We start from the raw sequence: 14,240 nt of genomic DNA, 5'->3' as shown, positions 1-14,240 counted from the left end.
CTGGGAGGCTGGGAGGTAGGAGAGCAGTCTTGGTCTGGGTGCGGGACTCCTAGAGCTAAGGGAGAGGGAACATTCCAGGTGGAAAGTGAGGCCACCAGGATTTACAGAGCTGGTTGAAAATAGAGCCATTTAGCCCTTTGGGGGCTATGGGTCCCTTGGGGTGAATCAGGGGCTGATCCTGTAGAACCAGACAATCTTAACCACAGTTTATATGGTTTTGTTTAAACCCTCCAGTCACCTGAAGAACTTGCTAATGGGGAACAAGTGGCTGCGGCTGACCCCAGCCTTCAGGGTGAGTGCTGGAAGCCCTGGCAGAGCCTCATGGCAGCCCATTCCACAGATGAGGAAACCAAGGCTCAGAGAAGCTTGGGATGGGCTCCTGGAGACTTTTCAGCTGAGCTGAATGGGAACCCTGGTCTTTTGAACCTTGGGTTTTTCCTTGTTCTCCTGCAACTAACAGTCTCCTCAGTGGTGTAGAAATGGGCCCCTCCAAGAGCCTAGATCTAAAGTCTGGGGCTTTCTTTTCCAGAGACCCCCGATGCTGCCCCTCCTCTGCCCACAGCCCTCCAGGCCCAGGTCACAGTGGTTCCCGTTGTGAACAGGTAACCTCAGCACCCTCCCTCTCCCTGGGGCGGGCATCCCCACTCCCCTCCTAGCCAGTGAGCTGCTGTGGAGGGGAGGGCAGCACTGCATTCAGGACTGGAGTTGTATGACAAAGGGCTTGTGGCATCCTGGGAATTGGCTGGGGAGAGCTTCAGGGAGCACATGGGTCTCCTGGACCAATTGGGCATCCTGACCTGGAGAAATGGAGGCTGGGGCTGCAGTAACGAGTTCCCCTTCTCAGGAGCCCAGGGCTGTCTCAGGGAGCTGGGCTGATTTCAGGGCTCCTGATTTTCCTAGCAAAGCTAGGAACCTGCACTTGCACCTGGAATCTCCTCATCGGCTCAGACACTGTAGCCCATGTGCTCCTTCAACTAAACATGTGTGGGCCTGAGGCTCACACTGGCCTCAGGCAGGAAGTCTGAGCCCCTCACATAGGCAAGCATCCCAGAGGTCCACCTTACAGATCTTCTGGAGCTTCGAGTGTGCGACTGCAGGCTGGGGCTTGGAGCCCAAAATGACAGGACGGGGACAGAAGAGGCTGGCTGTGCTGTGCTGTGCAGCTGGTGGGTGGGCTTCAAACAGTACTCAGAACACCTAGCCTCAGAGGGCTGGCCAGAGAGAAACACGGGGCTCGGGAGAGATGTGATGTGCATGCCTCAGTGGGGGCACAGTGCTTTGGAATTCAAGCCTTGTCCTTTGGGATACTATGGGCTGCCATGCAGGCCGGGCAGCTGGGGGCTGAGGGTAGGTGGTTGTTCTGTCTGTGTCCTGGCAGCTCCAGCAGCTGGGTGCTGACCTGGCTCAGGAAGAGTGTCGAGAAGGTTGTGCCACAGCCTGTCTGCAGTGATAGGAATGGCCAGAACACTGCTACTGACACAGGGTTTCCAGCTCAGGTACTGCAGGGTCTGGAGGTCAAAGAGGGACTGATTGGAGGAGTTGGGTGGGAGGCTGCCCGGGGCTCCCTGCCATGTCTGTCTGTTTGTCTGTCTGTCCCAGTAGGATGGACCACAGGTCGTTGGGCCCTGCAGCACTGGGGACACAGGTAAGGCCACAAAGCAGGGTGAATTTTCAGGGTGGAGCCAAGGGGCAGTTGGGATGGGCCTTGCCCCTTGGAAGAGCCCATGCTGGCCGGAGCTTCTCTAGGCGTGGACCTGGATTGGAGTGGCTCTCTGGTTCCTGCCTTTGGCTCCCTGGGCTCTGGGCTGGTTCCAGGCAGGTCTCTTGCAGTTGACCATCTTTCTCTACATTCTTTTTCTCATTGATTTTATGCTTTTATTTGCAATTTATTAATTTATTTTTGATCAAATTCTTAAGCTGATACTTAAAAATTGATACTTAAACTGATACTTCAAAACACAAAACTACATATTAATGGGATACTATGTGATATTTTGCTACATACATACATACATATTTGTAATAGGTCTATCAAATTTTACTCATTTCTTTACGAGTTTTGCCCCTTTAGGGAAAAAACATTCAAAATTCTTTTTTCTAGATTTAAAAAAAAAATTTGTACATCAGGTAGTATATGCCTGTAGTCCCAGCATTCAAGATGGTGAAGCAGGAGGATTGCCACAAGTTTGAGGCCAGCCTGGGCTACATAGTGAAACCCTGTCTCAAAACAACAACAAAAATCTTGTATTACTGGGAATTGAACCCAGGCTCTTCACAGTGAGCTATACCCCTAGCCTTTTTAAAATTTATTTTGAGACAGGGTCTTGCTAAATTTCCCAGACTGGGCTCAACTTGCAACCCTCGTACCTCAGCCTCCAAGACTGCTGGGGTTACAGGTGTGCACAGGTGTGTGATATAGACAGGACCCATTGCCATCCATAGCCACTCTACGTTCAGAGCACGTCAGAACCTGCTCTGCCTGCCTGCAACTCAGTGCCCATTGATCAACTTCTCCCCATCTCTCCTTCCCTGCCTTTCTCTATCTTTTGACCCCATGGGGACTACAGATGGACATAATGTGATCCCCAGAGCCCAAGATGCCAGGTGAGTCCCTATCACTGCATGTCACTGTCACCTGTTGGCTGTGACAGTGTCCCTACAGCTGAGATTCTGGGTTCAGAATAGTATCTGTTGCCCCCTCTTTGTGTGACACTGCACCTGACTTGTCCTTCTTCTGAGCCTCACTGTCACCATCCATAGGCTGGGGACAATGTCTATGTGCTGTGTGAGGCTTGTGGTAGTGCTAACTGGACACCCTGGCTGGGGCCACCTTCTGAGAAGGCAGAAATGATGTGGACAAGCTCCTCAAACATGGGTTTTGTAGGGTTGGGGTTTGTGTGGAGGCCAACGGCTGAGCTTGGGCCATTGTGGGGGGCACTGGGGTGCTCAGCTGTGTCAGCCTCAGAATCCACAGCAGCATCGGACTCCTCAGAGCTGACAGAGAGTGGCTGCCTTGTCAGTGAAGGTGGCTGATTGGTGAGTGAGGGAGCCCATATCCTGCTGCAGGGTCCCTGCTCAGGTCCAGCTGCCTCTGCCTCAGTGGGAGTGTAGGCCCAAGATGGCTAAAGCTGCTGGTGTTGTAAGGTAGCCAGAAATCTAGGTTTTAAGGTAAATTCTCATTTTTAGATGTTGATAACAATTCTAGAGTTTCTAGGACACTGTGGGCCCCTGAAATAAGCCTGAAGCATTCATCTCCAGTCACCCCCTTCATTCATTCCTTCTTCATTCTTTTATCAGACTGCTAACTCCACTGAGGACAGGGATTTTTGTCCTGTCACTGAGTGGGGAGTCTGCATGCATGGGACACATGAATAGATCAACACAGACAACACCACCCTCCATCCATGCATGCATTGCCCCAGCCCTGTTTTGGGGGTCCTCTTCTTCCTTCTGAGGGATGTTTGGCTGACTCCTGGGACCCCCAAAGCCTTTGAGGATGCGAGTACCAGGAAGACTTACCAGCTTTCTTTTGGGCCATTCTTAGGGGGAAAGTTGGCCTGGGAATATTGGAGAGGCTGGGGCTTTTGGAAGACCAGCTAGATCTGGGACCCAGCATTTGCCCCTGGAAGCATGTAATTGGTAGCATCCAGTGCAAGATGAAAATGCTGGTTTCCTTTAAAAAATGTTAACTTTGGGGCTGGGGGTTTAGCTCAGCGGCATAAGCACCTGCCTTGCAAGCAGGTGGTCGTGAGTTCGATCCCCGGTACCGATAAAAATGAAAAAGACAAAAAAAAAAAAAATGTTAACTTTTTGACTACGACAGTTGTGCATTGTTTTGGTTACTTTTTTCTTTGCTAAGACAAAATACCCAACACCCAAAGTTAAGGAGGAAAGGTTTATTTCAGCTCACAGTTTGTAGAGGTTTCAGTACATAGTCAGTTGGTTCCAAAGCAGAGTAGCATGGCAGAAGGACATTGTAGAGGAGAAACAGTCCATGGTAAGGCACGCAGAAGGCAGCAGGCAGCAGCAAGCCCACTTTTTTTCTGTCCCTTTATATTTCATCCAGGCTACAAGCCTATTGATTGGTGCCACCCACACCCAAGGTGTGACTTCCATTAATGAACCCCTTAGTCCCAATATCACCCTTAATTTACATTCACACACACTAATCCAGTCTTCTTCAAAACTCCCCACCTCAGACTACATGGGGCTTTGGGAGGACATCTAGATACAAGCTATAACATGCATTAAACACAAAAATGGGTATTTCTAAGTATAGAGCCTTGTGGGTGATTGTACAGGTCCATAAGGCCAGCTTTATCTGTCCCTGTCACAGGGAGCTTCTTGTGCCACACTGAGATCCCCAGTATTCAGCTCCTCACCTGCTGCCTCAGGAAGCCAAAGCTGGATTAGCTGCTCCAGAGCCTGATCCAGCCCTGGGTCTGAATTTCCTCATGTCAGGAGTTCCCGGCCTCCTGGGGGCCCTTTGAGGGTCAGGCCCCGAGTAGACAGTCAGGATGGTGTGTCTTGCTCCTCCCCTCAGCTGCCCACTGGCTCCTCCACAGGTCTGGTCCTTGGCTGCTCAGGTGGCTTGAGCAGAATCTGGAGAAAGTGCTGCCTCAGCCCCCAAAACTCTCTGAGGTGAGTGTGGAGAGGGAGGGGCGGACAGCTGAGCATCTGGGAGGGGTTTTCCATCAGGATGTCCCCCCACTCCAGCAGGCCTTCCTCTCTCCCAGGGTCCCACAGGGTGATCTCCCCCTTGCAATCTTCTTGATGGAGGGTGAGTGCCCAGTGATGGGGATTTCGGGGGCAGCGCTCAGCCCCTGCACTGTTCTCACGTCAGGGTACCACTGGCCAGGATGTGGTGTGCACAGGGCTTGCTTTGATCTGTGACCTGCAATGTATAACTTTGCTTTCTGTTCGTGTCCAGGGTTGCAGGGCTGAACCTGTAGATGCTGTCTTGTGTCCAGGTACAGGAAATAAGCCTGGGGGTGGGGGAGCAGGATGGTCACAGTCTGGGCTGGGAGGAAGCAGGCCTGGGAGATTTGGGAGAGATTCTCAACCCTCTCCCAGGGGAGGGAGGGTTCAGGGCTTGCCAGGAGTGGGCTGTTGTATGTGGGACACTAGAGCCTCCTCCCTGGCTCAGGCTGGGAATCTGAAGTCCTGGGGCAGATTCACGGGGTCTTTGCCAAGTCTCCTCCCCTTCCCAGTCTGTTTGAGGCTAGGGTTCTTTGGGGTGATCCCAAGGGGCTTTCCCCACACAGTCACGTTAATTCTTCCAGTCTGACACCCTATTCCCTGGAGGGGTTAACCACAGTCCTGTCTGAGATCTTTAGCTCCTGCTCTCTCTGCTGTTTAGAACCTCCAGCACCCACCCTGGAGACGGAACTCATGGAGAGCCCTTCCCTGCCCAGTCCTGGGTTCTTAGAAGCTGAGATGGAGCCAGTTGCAGAGCCCCAGCCCAACGTCCAGGTCCCCGTCCAGGTCCCCTTCCTGCCACCCCCTGGGGACCCTGCCAGGTGAGCTCCCAAATGCTGCACCTCCTATGAGGAGACGGATATGCCTTGGCCCAGGCTAACATCTGGCCTTTACAAAAGTAGTTTTTCGAATGATAGAATTAACACACGCACCTGGGGGACAATGGGGAGGGGGAAAATGGTCCTCGAGATGGAGACATGGGTAGAGGCTTCTGGAAGGCTCTGCCTCTTGTCAATCTTGCTATCTGTCTGGGGCTTTAGGGGAGCTGACTCTGGCCTCAGTTTCCCCATGAGCCTTCCCACATGGATACAGCCCAACCTCTCCCATGGCAGGTTGATGGCATGGCTCCTGCACAGGCTGGAGATGGCCCTACCACAACCAGTGCTCAATGGGAAAGCTGGGAATCAGGTCAGTGCTGGGCCCAGGGTGTGATAGGGGACATGAGGGGGCCTTGGCAGCTCAGGTAAGGGTGAGAGGGGGCCTGGGGTACTGGGGCAGGCAAGAAGAAGGGAGTTTGCAGTGGGCACGCAGCCCCCAGCCTACTTGTCTATGTGGCACACTCTCTGAGGTGCCATGGTGACAGGCAGGGAAGTGCTGGCCCAGTGTGCCTTACCAGGAGCTCACAGTGCTTCATGGGGGATAGAGAAGGTGTGGGCCTCACAGGCAGAGTCTCCTGGGAGCATCAAGGTTTCCCAGTGAAGGTGACCTCCAAGCATATGCAAAGGCCCAGAGGCAAGAGAGACATGGGATATTCTGGCAAGAAGTGGGGCTCACAGGAAGTCAGTAGATTCTGGGTGAATTCTAGAAGTTCCCATATGAATGGGTGGGGACAACAGGGCCTTTGTCACTGTGTCCTTTCCTTCCCCAAGATCCTGGACATGACCTTTCTTTCTTGGGGGGAGCTGGACATCTTTGTAGAAATACCTGAACTCAGAGGCAGGAGATCTAATCTCATTCTTGTGTGACCTTGGCCTGGCCTGGCCCTCTGGGAATCTCAGTTGTTCCACCAGAGACATGGGCTAACAGTCCTGCCACCACCCACAGTTGTAAGAAAGCATTCTGTAAGAGAAGGTGTCTAGCTTTAGCAGAGAGAAAGACCTAGCCAGGTCTTGTGCCACTCAGCTATTCAGACTGCCTCCCTGGCTCCTCTGAGCAAGTGCCCTTGCTGTGGCTATCTGGGGGCACTCCAACCCTGCTTCACTGAGCCACCCCCAATCGCAGGTGCAGCATTGGCTTTGGGCACAGAGGAGACCTTCTTCCCTATTTTGTGGGTCAATGGAAGCCCAGAGAGGTGATTCAGGGTCACATGGTTGGTATCAGAACCCGGGTGTCCGGACGCCACATCTGGGCCCTTCCAGCAGCCCTTCTTCCAAGGCTGGATCTTGTGCTGAGTGTGGCAGTGCTGGAGGGTGCACAGGAAGCCTAGGCTAGCCCCTCTGTGTGCCAGAAGAGGGCTGAAGCTGGGTGGCAGGCCCGCAAGGCAGCCATGATTGTATCTTCCCTTTTCACCCCATGCAGGAGCCTGATTCACCTGAGACATGTGACGTGCAGACCAGTAAGTGACACATTAGTGAGTCCTTGTGTCCATCTCTGGGAGGTTGCTTTGCCTCTTTAGGTCTAACTAAGCAGGGGGCATAACTGAGGTCTCCTGACCTAGAACTGAAGGGGCTGTCTACTCTGTGGGTCTCACTTGTGGTCAGCCTGTGCAATAGTCAGAACTCAGCCTGAAGCCAGAATGACCCAGGCTTGGTGTCCAGGCCCTAGATGGGTGTCCCCTTCATGACTGCACCACCAGAGAGAGTGGTCCTAGTCCCTGGCTTCTGGGTGAGTCAGTTTGGCTAAGCATTGTCAAGGGAGAGGAGAGGGACAAGATATCCCTGGGGCGATCAGGTCCCATAGAAGCCAGTGCCTTTGAGCTGGAAGGTGCCCCTCACTGTGGCCGGGTAGGGGCAGTAATGATGTCTTTTATCCTTGCCTTGAGCCAGGGCTGGCGGATGGTGGGCGAAGGCCAGGCAGGGAGGGCAAGGGGCAGAATCTGTTCTTCCTTTACTTCACAGCCCTGGAAAGGTGTGTGATAGACAGGCTTTCATTCATTCATTCATTCATTCACTTATTCAGAAAACATAATGCGCAGCCACAGTGTGCTGGTCTATGATGGGTTCTAGCAGTGAGCAAAGCAACACTCAGGGCCTGGACACAGGGCCTCCGACCCATGGTCAGGGAGTCCCAGGGCTGCTCCCCATTGTACGTGCAAGGTTGTCTAGCCCCGGGGTGCATGATGTCTTAGCCAGCTTTAGGCAAGGCCTCCCTGCAGGTCCTGGAATGTGTGGTAACAGGTGGGCACAAGACAGCAATGTGGACAGACAGTGCCAGGGCCTGCAGCATGGGTAGGTTCGTCTCCGGGGGCTGCCGTAACAAATGACCAGAAGCCGGCTGACTCAGGAAAGCAGAAATGTGTTCTTTCAGGACTTGGGAGGCAGAAGTACAGAATCCAGGTTTTGACGGGGTTGGCTCTTCTGATACTCTGAGGACTGTGCCCTGCCCCCTCCTGACTTCCAGTCACTGCTGGCTATCATCAGGGTGCCGTGGCTCTAGCCATCCTTTTGTTAGGCTCTCCACGCAGCCTTTTCCTCTATCCGTGTGACATCCCCTCTCCCTTCCTCTGTAAGGACAGCTGTTACTGGATCTAGGATCCACCCTAAATCCAGGATGATCTCATCTTGAAATCTTTAATTTAATTATGTCTGCAATGACACTATTTCTACACAAGGTCACATTCACAACTAACGGGGTTAGGATTTGGGCACATTTTTGGGGAGGCTAGCCAGACATCCCTCCGCCTGTCCACTCAGCGACCCACTGTCCTCTCCTTTGTTTCAGGGGTGGTGGCAACTGGAGGCCTCTGAAACTGGGGAGAAGGGGATCTGGGAGAGCACAGATGGACAGACGGATGTATGGATGGATGGATGGATGGAGAGAAGGACATTCTGAAGAGAAGACTGTCACAGGGGAGGGGGAGAGATGGCCACTGACTCCTTCCCTGCTTGAGCTGTGAATCCCTGTCCTGCCCTACTCCCAGCTCTGTCCCAGAGGCTCCTCTCAGGCTGCCTGGCAAGGAGGCAGTGACCTCACCACAGTAGGACGACGGCTGGCCATGGGCAGCTGCCGTGAGACTTAGGCTATACAGCAGGTGGACATCCTCAGTGGGTATCCTCAGTCCTCAGCACAGCCCTGCAGAGGCTTCCACACTGAGCATCTCCCTTCGAGTACACTCCAGGCTCTTTGGGGACCCAGTTTCTCCCCGAAGGGTTCCCCTAAGGTCTGGTCATATTCTCTTCCTCAAAGGACTGGGCACTGCTTGTGACAGAGGCAAACACTTTAACTGACATTAAAAACCACGAATGAGCACTCACACCTGTGGTGGCATGGCATTCTTGCTTGGAACAAGGCTGAACCAAAGATACAGGTTTTGAAGGGGTGGACAGAGCGAGCTGTGGTAATGGGGTCACAGGAAGGGAGGAACTAGCCAGGGTCCCTGAGGTCCCAGCTGGCCCTGATGTCTTTGTTTGGGCTGAAGGGTGATTTTAAAAATTAGAATTATTGTCAACATTTAAAGCTGGGCTTTGTATAAAAGCCTGACCTGCTCAGAAAGCGGAAGGGCTGGCTGCGAGGGACGCATGCTGTGTTCGGGAGGATGCTGAAACCAGTGGCACTGCTCCTTCATTTAATTGTACCCACTATTGAAGTTTGGGTTGAGGCCCTGATGTCCCAAACAGCCAGTAAAGGGAGAACCATTGGGGAGGGCACAGAGTGAGAAAATGCCTGGAGGTGAGAGCAGTTAGGTTAGAGTGCTGGGTTCTTCAGCTGATCTGAGCCCCGAGTCCTTCACACTGAAGGTAAAGCTAGAGCTGTTGGGGCCTGACTTGAGCAGACAAGGCTATAGGCAGCGGGGAGCCACTGCAGGTGACAAAGCTTACACTGGGGCTGAGCAAGCATGGGAGGCAAGGAAAGCAATCAAAGCAACAGTAGGCCTCATGGTTACATCAGTGTGATTCTGATGTTGGGAGGGACTGGGGCCTGTGGGAGGGAAATGACCAGTGTGTGAGAGGCCAGTGCTTCAGGGCCAGATCACTGACAAAACCAGAGCACTGGCTCCAAGCCATCCTCTCTGGCAGGTCTGGATCTTGACACCCCTTCACTCTGCCTCTCTGCTCTGGTTATGTCAGTGACCCTGGGTCTGGGGTAGAGGGTCGGGGGCAGCCTTGAACCTATGTATCCAGGCTCCCTCCTGCTGCTCCTGGAGATGGGGCTCCTTCTTTTGTGGGGCTCCTTCTTTTGTGGGGCTGCTGGCCTTCACTCGCAGAGGTCGGAATACCACTGGATGACCCTGAGAGCAGAGAGGCCACTGGACAGGAGCTGGCATACCTGAGAGGGACTCCAGGGTGAAGCATCAGCCCCCAGAATGAGTTCCTGGGGGCCCCTGGAGAATTTAGGAGATTCTCAGAGAGTCTGGAGCTCCAGGGGGAGGACAGTGGCTTCTTCCTAGGCCTACGGGCCTTGCCCTGGGCCATGTGGCAGAACACCCTTTCCTCCTGGATGGGGACCTCAGGCATCACCCTCTTCTCAGAGCTGGCTCTAAACTTGGGACAGTCTAGGGTAGGCCCAGCAGGTCTGCTGCAAGATGAAAGCTCTCACTTATAGTATCTAAAAAGAAAGACAAACAGCTAAGCAAGGACAGTGTCACTCTTAGGAATGGCATCTAGTACGGAGTGGCTCCCAGTGCCAGTGGGGCATATGTGGGCTTGTTCATTATCTGGCACGGTGCTCTGCTCTGTGGAATCAGAAGTCAGAATACTCCAGCGTCCACCTCCAGCTTCCTGTGTGGCCAGGCTAGCTCTTTAGTTTATAAAACACAGAGTACTGTTTCCTCTTCTGGGTGCTGTAAAGGTAATGAGTCCTCAGGCTGGGAAAGTTTCTCTGGTTGTCCCCTGCTGTGCCCAAGTAGCATCTTGTACCCTAAGAGGCTCTCGGAGTACAGAGGCCACACCACTGTGGACAGCAGCATAGAACCACACGTATAACACACCCCTCCTCTGGATTTGAGGTTGGAGGAAATTCCCTCAAATCCTCCAAGAATGTCAGGCTCTGAGATGTTTGTAGGGCCGGAGGAGCTGGGACCCACCATGGAAAGACATGGTTACGGTGTTCAGGGAGCTCGCCTGGGAAGCAGGGATAATGTCTATACTTGGAAGCTGAGGATTCCAGGCCTGGCTCATGGAAAGCACTCCGTAAAATAAAGTGATTTTCTCTTTCTTAGTTTGCTCATTTGTAAAAGAGGAGTAAGACACAAAAGTATAGAAATAAAATGGGAATAGCAGTTATTCCCCTCTCAGAGGTTGCTATGAGGGCTAATGGAGCTGCCACAAAGTAGGTGGCAACGCTTTAACCACAGGTGTGTTGTCAGGCTTGAGAGCCTCTTCCACCTTGTCCAGGGCAGTGCCAGCCTTTTCTCCTTTCACACAACATACTAACGGAATTAATCCTTATGAATCACTCAGCCCAGGGCCTGACTTGGGGAAGTAGCTTACGATTACTGTTTTTGTTATTGTGCTACATCACAAGCAGTAACTTTCAAAGTCACAAAATGGGACTTGAAGCTGGCTTCCATTTAATCACTAACTGATGCGTGGCTTGAGGGCCACTGAGATCCCTGGAACTTTCGAGGGACACCTGGTACACAGGAAGTCTGCCCCTTGCTCCCTGACATCTATCTGCCTGGGATGGGTTTGGGTACTCATGTACTCATTTCTGCCAAGTTTACAGGTCTGAGTGTTCTCACTGTCAGGGTCAGGGTGCATGGAGAAATGTTGAAAATCAGACTTGCTTCTGAAGGTTGGATTCCCCCACCCACTCATGGGAAACTCTAACTCCTTTGGAGATGGGGCTGCTAGGGCCAGGAACTTGGGAAGGATACTTGAAGCAAGTGGTGATCTTATGGGCATTTTGTCACCAGGGTGGGTGACCCTGTACCTGGGTATGGCGAGGTAGCTCTGCACTGGGTCTTTTGGCATCACCTGGAGTACTTTTTCCCCAGCACAAACTTCTAAGAAGTAAGCCTCCATGAGAAACAAACTCGATCAATCAAAATCAACACACTATCTCAAGAGAAAAAGGGAGACAAGGATGGAAGGAGACAGGGGGAATGGCTGTGGGCTTCAGCCCATCATGTGAGCCCTGGCTCAATGGTCAGTGGTTGTGCTGGCCACAAGTCCCTCCTTGCCTGTTGCTTGGCTAAGAGCTGACCTGCTGTTGGCCAGGGCCAAGACTCCATCTGGGGTCCCTGAGATATAGGGGTCTAAGCCCACTGTTCCCATACCCTACTAGGGAACCCTTTGTGTCCCTGCAGTCAGCATCCTCCCCATGGAGCAGGTGGAGCCTGACCTCGTCCTCGAAGACTTTGACCCTCACTGGGAGGATGCTGAGCGGGACAACGGCAGCAACCCTCAAGAGATAGAGGCAGCTCCAACGTATGAGGAAGAGAACGAGGCTGTGGTGGAGATGCCCAGGTAAGGAGCCAGAGAAGTCCTGGGAAAGAATGAAGCAACAGTGTAGAATCCCAAAGGTAAAACATGGAAGCTGGGCGTGGTGGTGCATACCTATAATCTCAGTACTCTTGGAGGCCGAGGTAGGAGGATGATAACTTCAAGGCCAGACTGGGTAATTTAGCAGCTTAGTGAGACCTTATCTCCAAATAAATAATAAAAAGAGGCTGGGAGTACAGGTCAGGTGAGAAGGCCCTGGGTTCAATCTCTTGTACTAGAAAAGAGAAAAAGGCATGGAGGGGAGCCTGCCTCCTTTATCTCTCTCCATGGGCACATAGGCTACCAGGTTTTTCTGCCCCATTCCAGAGATGAAGTGGGCATCTACAAGTGTGAATCCCCTCTTCTTTTATGTACAAAAGATAGCATATCGTATGTACATACCTGCACCTTGTTATATTTGTTCAATTAATATGTCTTGAGGTCTTCCCACAATCTGTACACAGACAGCATTCTCATTGGTTTTAAAGCTGCATAGTATTCTATCATCTGGACATACTGTAATCCATTTAACTTGTCCTCTACTGATGGCCATTTAGGGTGTGTGTCAGTTTTGTTACTGCAACAAAATATCTGAGGCAATAAACTTAAATAGAAAGAAGGTTTATTTTTGGCTTATGATTTCAGAATGTGGTAGTTTGGCCCCACACTTTTGGGCCATTGGTGAGGCAGTTCAGCAGTGGAGAGTGTGCAGCAGAACCAAAACATTTGATTTACATTAGGGAAAAGAGGATGCAGCCAGGGTCCCACTGCTGCCTTCCGGGGCTCACAGGCCATGCACCAAGACCTCCCTCGAGGTCCCACCCCTTAAAGAATCTACACCTTTTGGTTGCATCAGTCTGGGGAACAAGCCATTAACAAACCTGGGCTTTTGGGGGATATTTTGGATTTAACTATAGGAAGTTGATTCCCACATTTTGTTATTATGAACAATTCTGTGGAAGCTCTCTTGTGTGTGTGTGTGTGTGTGTGTGTGTGTGTGTGTGTGTGTGTGCATATGTGCACACACATGCACCTTCGTGGGATGGATTTCCAGAATGAATGCTGGGTCACTAGACACAGGAGTGACGTTAGTGACTGCCAGATCGCTCTCCATAGGAATGGTACAATCTCTGTTCCCACTAGCGGCACTGGTGATGGCTATTAAGGCTAGGAGGTTTCCAGTCCTCAAGATAAAATGGAGAAAGTGAGGCTCAGAGAGGTTCAGGGTCTGACCGGGAGTCACCACAGAACGGTGGGAGCTGGGAGAGGCCCCTCATTTAGAGACGAGGACTAGCCACTAGAGAGAACCTAGGGGTGCCCAGGGGCTCCACAGGTGGAGTCCCCAGGTTGAGCTCTGACTAGGGAGTCCAGGTCTGGTCCTGGGAGTTGTGAGATATGCAACAGAAATGGTAGAGGTAGATTTGGGGCGACTGTGGTGGGCTCATTCCTATCTCCAACACCAACCCAGGAAGCTGTCCCTAATTCAAGAGGAAAAAGAAGAGGAGGATGGCGAGGAGGAGGAAGAGAAGGAAGAGGAGAAGCAGGAGGAGGAGAAAGAGGAAGAAGAGGAGGAGAAAGAGGAAGAAAAGGAGGAGAAAGAGGAAGAAAAGGAGGAGGAGAAGCAGGAGGAAGAGAAAGAGGAAGAGAAGGAGGAGGAGAAGGAGGAGGAGGAAGAGAAAGAAGAAGAGAAGGAGGGAGAGAAAGAAGAAGAGAAGGAGGAAGAGAAAGAGAAAGAGAAGAAGCAGGAGGAGGAGGAGCGGGGGCCTGAGTGAGTCAACTGTCTGCTTGGCTAAGCGAGGTGGGGTTCAGCGAGGGGCTGCAAGGATCCTGGGTGGGGGCCTCCCCACTGTTCACAGGAGCACCTCTTTGTCCAATGTGCTTCTGGACACTGACCAGAGACAGTAGCAGAAGCTGGGGTCCCCACTACACTTGTATTGGGCCTCATGGGAACCCTCTTATTCACCACTAGACATCCCCCACCCCGCAACACACATGCGTGTGCATATTCTGGTGTTTTCTCCTCCCTGCACCCAGAGGCTGTGACAGTGATGGGTGCACAGTACGCCCTAAATAAGCACTGACTGAATGTGTGGATAGATGCACAGATGGACACATGCAGTGGGCCCACAATGCTCCCCTCTGATTAACAAAGCCAGGGATGTCTCCCCTTTCATATACACC

The 14,240-nt window shown here is 52.3% G+C and overlaps 1 protein-coding gene and 1 non-coding gene across 5 annotated transcripts in view; one reads left to right on the top strand and one right to left on the bottom strand.

Annotated features, from left to right (window-relative positions):
* Cngb1 (cyclic nucleotide gated channel subunit beta 1) overlaps window positions 1-14,240 on the top strand; it is a 95,358-nt gene that overhangs the window by 23,568 nt on the left and 57,550 nt on the right. For 2 of the 4 annotated variants that reach the window (XM_063247401.1, XM_063247402.1), the window contains exons 3-14: window positions 235-292; window positions 530-602; window positions 1,379-1,496; window positions 1,603-1,645; window positions 2,568-2,604; window positions 4,566-4,641; window positions 4,931-4,970; window positions 5,360-5,519; window positions 5,811-5,886; window positions 6,997-7,033; window positions 11,885-12,044; window positions 13,528-13,827. In XM_063247401.1, coding sequence (XP_063103471.1) covers window positions 235-292; window positions 530-602; window positions 1,379-1,496; window positions 1,603-1,645; window positions 2,568-2,604; window positions 4,566-4,641; window positions 4,931-4,970; window positions 5,360-5,519; window positions 5,811-5,886; window positions 6,997-7,033; window positions 11,885-12,044; window positions 13,528-13,827 — 1,178 coding nt within the window. Of the gene's footprint in view, window positions 1-234; window positions 293-529; window positions 603-1,378; window positions 1,497-1,602; window positions 1,646-2,567; window positions 2,605-4,565; window positions 4,642-4,688; window positions 4,781-4,930; window positions 4,971-5,359; window positions 5,520-5,810; window positions 5,887-6,996; window positions 7,034-11,884; window positions 12,045-13,527; window positions 13,828-14,240 lie in introns of those variants that run through there. The other 2 variants (XM_063247403.1, XM_063247404.1) reach the window with 2 other exon arrangements.
* On the bottom strand, window positions 10,882-11,004 carry LOC111757474 (U6atac minor spliceosomal RNA). Its single transcript, XR_002791818.1, has one exon. It is a non-coding gene; the product is annotated as a U6atac minor spliceosomal RNA (small nuclear RNA).

The sequence above is a fragment of the Cavia porcellus genome, unplaced genomic scaffold (genome assembly GCF_034190915.1).
Source record: "Cavia porcellus strain 051 isolate PalLab524CR breed Dunkin Hartley unplaced genomic scaffold, mCavPor4.1 scaffold_4, whole genome shotgun sequence".
NCBI lineage: Eukaryota > Metazoa > Chordata > Mammalia > Rodentia > Caviidae > Cavia > Cavia porcellus.
The sequence above is the reverse complement of the archived record's forward strand: the minus strand, read 5'-3'. Positions and strand labels throughout refer to the sequence as shown.